At 40.8% G+C, this 3,250-nt stretch overlaps 1 protein-coding gene across 1 annotated transcript; it reads left to right on the plus strand.

Annotated features, from left to right (window-relative positions):
- Positions 1-91: 91 nt before the first annotated feature.
- On the plus strand, positions 92-1,250 carry TERF2IP (telomeric repeat binding factor 2, interacting protein; the record flags this gene model as incomplete). Its single annotated transcript, XM_010295439.1, has 2 exons — positions 92-168; positions 807-1,250. Coding segments are annotated over 2 exons (521 nt in total), but the record flags the coding sequence as incomplete, so codon positions are not given.
- Between the last annotated feature and the right edge of the window lie 2,000 nt (positions 1,251-3,250).

Consider the following 3,250-nt stretch of genomic DNA (forward strand, 5'->3'; position numbering starts at 1 on the left):
GGGGCGCGGCCGGGGTGAGGGGGGGCTGATGGGCGAGGGCGACCGTGGCCCTGGTGCGGCCCGGCAGTTCGATGCCCGCGTGTTCCCGCAGAGCCTCAGCAGACGGAGGAGACCGCACAAAGCACGGGTCTTTTCGAGGCAGCTAATCGGGAGTTTGAAAGCACGGAGGTAAGCGGCCAGACCAGCAAGGGAGTCGCGTTGCTGCTGCAGCTGCCTCGGCACGCCGCAGCGCCGCTGGGAGCGAGCTGCTCCGAGTAGGCCTTCCTGGCTGTCACAGAACGGGACAGTAACAACTCACAATTAACTTCTTAAATGGCTTTGCGCAGTGACATCCCTTCTGCTACGGCTAAGTGGGAGCTTTACATGAGCTGTGAACTGCATGGCTCGTGATGAATGGTTCCTCGCTGTGGCATATTTTTATTTCGTTTGATTCCCTGCCCAGGTTAATTTGAGGAAATTAATGTGACAGTGTTCTCGCATTAAAAGCTGTATTGGCAAATGGAAGTCATCCTTTCACCTCAGCCATAAAACGTTCCTGCAGTTGCATTAACATTTACTTTTGCCTTTTATAGTTTGTTTGAATTCTCCCTTATATTTCAAGCTATTCTGTGATCTTGTATATCCTTGTTAACACGTATGGCTTCTCTTCAGTCACTGAATTTTACTATGCCTAGTAATTTCTGAGTATATAATTTTTCATATACTGTAGAGTCACAGTGTAAGGTGGTTGGGTAGAGGTGATGGAAGCAGCTTGCCAGAAAATACAATGTCTAATTGATGACTGCACTTCTCTTTCTTACTTTTAGTCAGGAAGTGACACTTCAGACATTTCAGAAGAACTTTCTACACAAGGTGGAGAGGGAAGGTCCCCAGGAGAAACAGCATCTGGTTTGAAAACTGGACCGGAGGACTCTGGTCTCCCTGACACTCAATTACAAAGGGAAGAAAGACCAACAAGCACTTGCTCTTCTTCCAGTGAGGTGGGAGAAGTAGTAAAAACTATGCAGCACTTCATGGAGAAGTTTGGCATGGACCTGTTCACTGTTACGCAGGCCTTTCTGAAAAACACTGGTGAAGTGGAGACTACTTTATACTTTCTGCAGACGGGGCAGCGCCTGGATGGGTACCCTGTATGGAGCAGAGAGGATGATTTGGAATTGCAAAAAGATGATGAACGTGTCAGAAATAAATTGATAGCAAAATTTGGAGCTGAAAATGTAGCAAAGCGGATAGCATTTAGGAAAAGTTAGATAGCAAAGCAGAGGGGAATGACTGATCTAGGACTGTGGCAGGAACTTAAAAAAAACAAAGTCATTTCAGAAATGCAAATGTGATGGAAAATTTGGTGCAACATTTTGAAGTTTCAGAAATGCTTTAAAATATTTTTTTTAATAAAAGGCTTGGTTTGTATTCGATTTTTATTTGTAATACTGAGTACACTAAACATTGAAAAGTATAAAATTGTGAAGAGAATGGTTCTATACAGTATCATTTTCACTGAAAATTTGCTTTAAAGTGTGTGTCTAGTATATAAACCAGCTGACAGTCCTACGTGTACATTGCTGCATGCAAAGGATTTTGAATAGGTTGGCATGCAAATCTGACACTCATATTAAGTGCTCTAACCTGTAATGTATTATTAGTGCACAATAGCAGCCTGTTTGGTCATGCGTCTTATTTCAAACTGTTGTGGATGATAATTTAATAACCTGCTCTGTCAGTTGTTGTCATTACCTTTTTTTTTTTTTTTTGGTTAATGAACTTTGATCAGCAGCAGACATTTAGAGATGATAACAATGAAAATGTAACTGTTCAAAAAGAGGGATTGAGAACATTAATGCCAGAAGATGAGACACTTGGTCTCAAAATGAATGCTGAGATGTCACAGAGTGGCCATGTGTGCTGGGAATGGTCAAAAAAGGTCACTGTGACATGATATTCAATTTCATGTTACAGAGGGATGTCTATTGAAACCTCAGGCCCATAGACAGTCATCTCAGTTTTTATTACCACTTCCAGCACGTGTTCTCCAGTGCTAATATTGCAGTTTTTGTTTAATAACATTAACTTTACTGTATTGCTTCATGATTTCAAAAACAAAGAATAGCTGTGCCCCAGCTTGCATCTCTACAGATTGAAGAGTCCCAGCTTCTTTAATCCAGGTGGAGTAACACTTGTACCAGACCATATAGTCCAGTTGGAAAAAGTAGAGCAGCTTTCAGGGCTACGTGCAATAGTTCAAATAGGGGATACAAGTTAAAAAAAAAGTGTTCATTTAGGCATCTATCACCTAAGTCATGTTTGAGAGAGAACACCATTGCTAGTATACAGTCACAATCTGAAAAACTCTACTTTCAGCCTGAAATTGTGCTCTGGTCACTATTTTACTACTATTTTAAGTCAGTCCTGTAAGTCTGGAATTCATTCTTTTGGTGAAATGAAATGAGCTTGTAAAAGCAAAGATTGGTTTTGGTTTCTCCTTAGAATTATATTGGGTTTTTGTTTATTGTACTCTGGCACTCAAAAAAATTAAGGTGAATTAGGAAATTGCTGATCTTAAGCTAAATTCAAATTATATTGAAAGTCAATGATAACTTGATATAGTGAGACTGTTACTTCAGAAAACCACTTTCCTGAAACACCACCTGATTATCTGGGGAGTTAGCCAGTGTAACCAAATAAATACCAAAACTGTTTTAGACTATGCAGTGTTTCACTGGACAGATCATTCCTGCAAAAGAATTATTTGGTACAGTCATGCTGCTCAGGCTGGTTACTTGAGACTTATGTGGAAGACCAGACAAGAACTTAACAAGATGATAGTGCAAGACAACATAGCAAAAGAAGTAGCAAGATTTTTAAAAAATCAGAAACTTTACCAGCTGCATTTGAAATCCAAGGACTGCTGATGACCAGGTGCATGAACAGGAGACCTGTCACTTCCTGCAGCCAAAAACTTCCATTCTAGCTTGGGTGGTGTACGTGTCTCAGCATCACCATAACCTCACAATTCAATGGTTGTCTTATTTAACCAAAACGGCTCTAGCATTCCAAGTGAGAGGTAGGACGCTTTAAATGGCTGCAACATAAAAAGATCAGGTGTAACGTTTATCATATCTTTTTATAATTCTAAGTGACACCTATTTTAAGAGTGAGTCTGTCTTTTTCAGGGCAATTAATCATAGAATCACAGAATAGTTTGGGTGGGAAGGGACCTTTCAAGGCCATCTAGTCCAACCCCCCTGCAGTG

The sequence above is a fragment of the Phaethon lepturus genome, unplaced genomic scaffold (assembly GCF_000687285.1).
Source record: "Phaethon lepturus isolate BGI_N335 unplaced genomic scaffold, ASM68728v1 scaffold39959, whole genome shotgun sequence".
Taxonomy (NCBI): Eukaryota; Metazoa; Chordata; class Aves; order Phaethontiformes; family Phaethontidae; genus Phaethon; species Phaethon lepturus.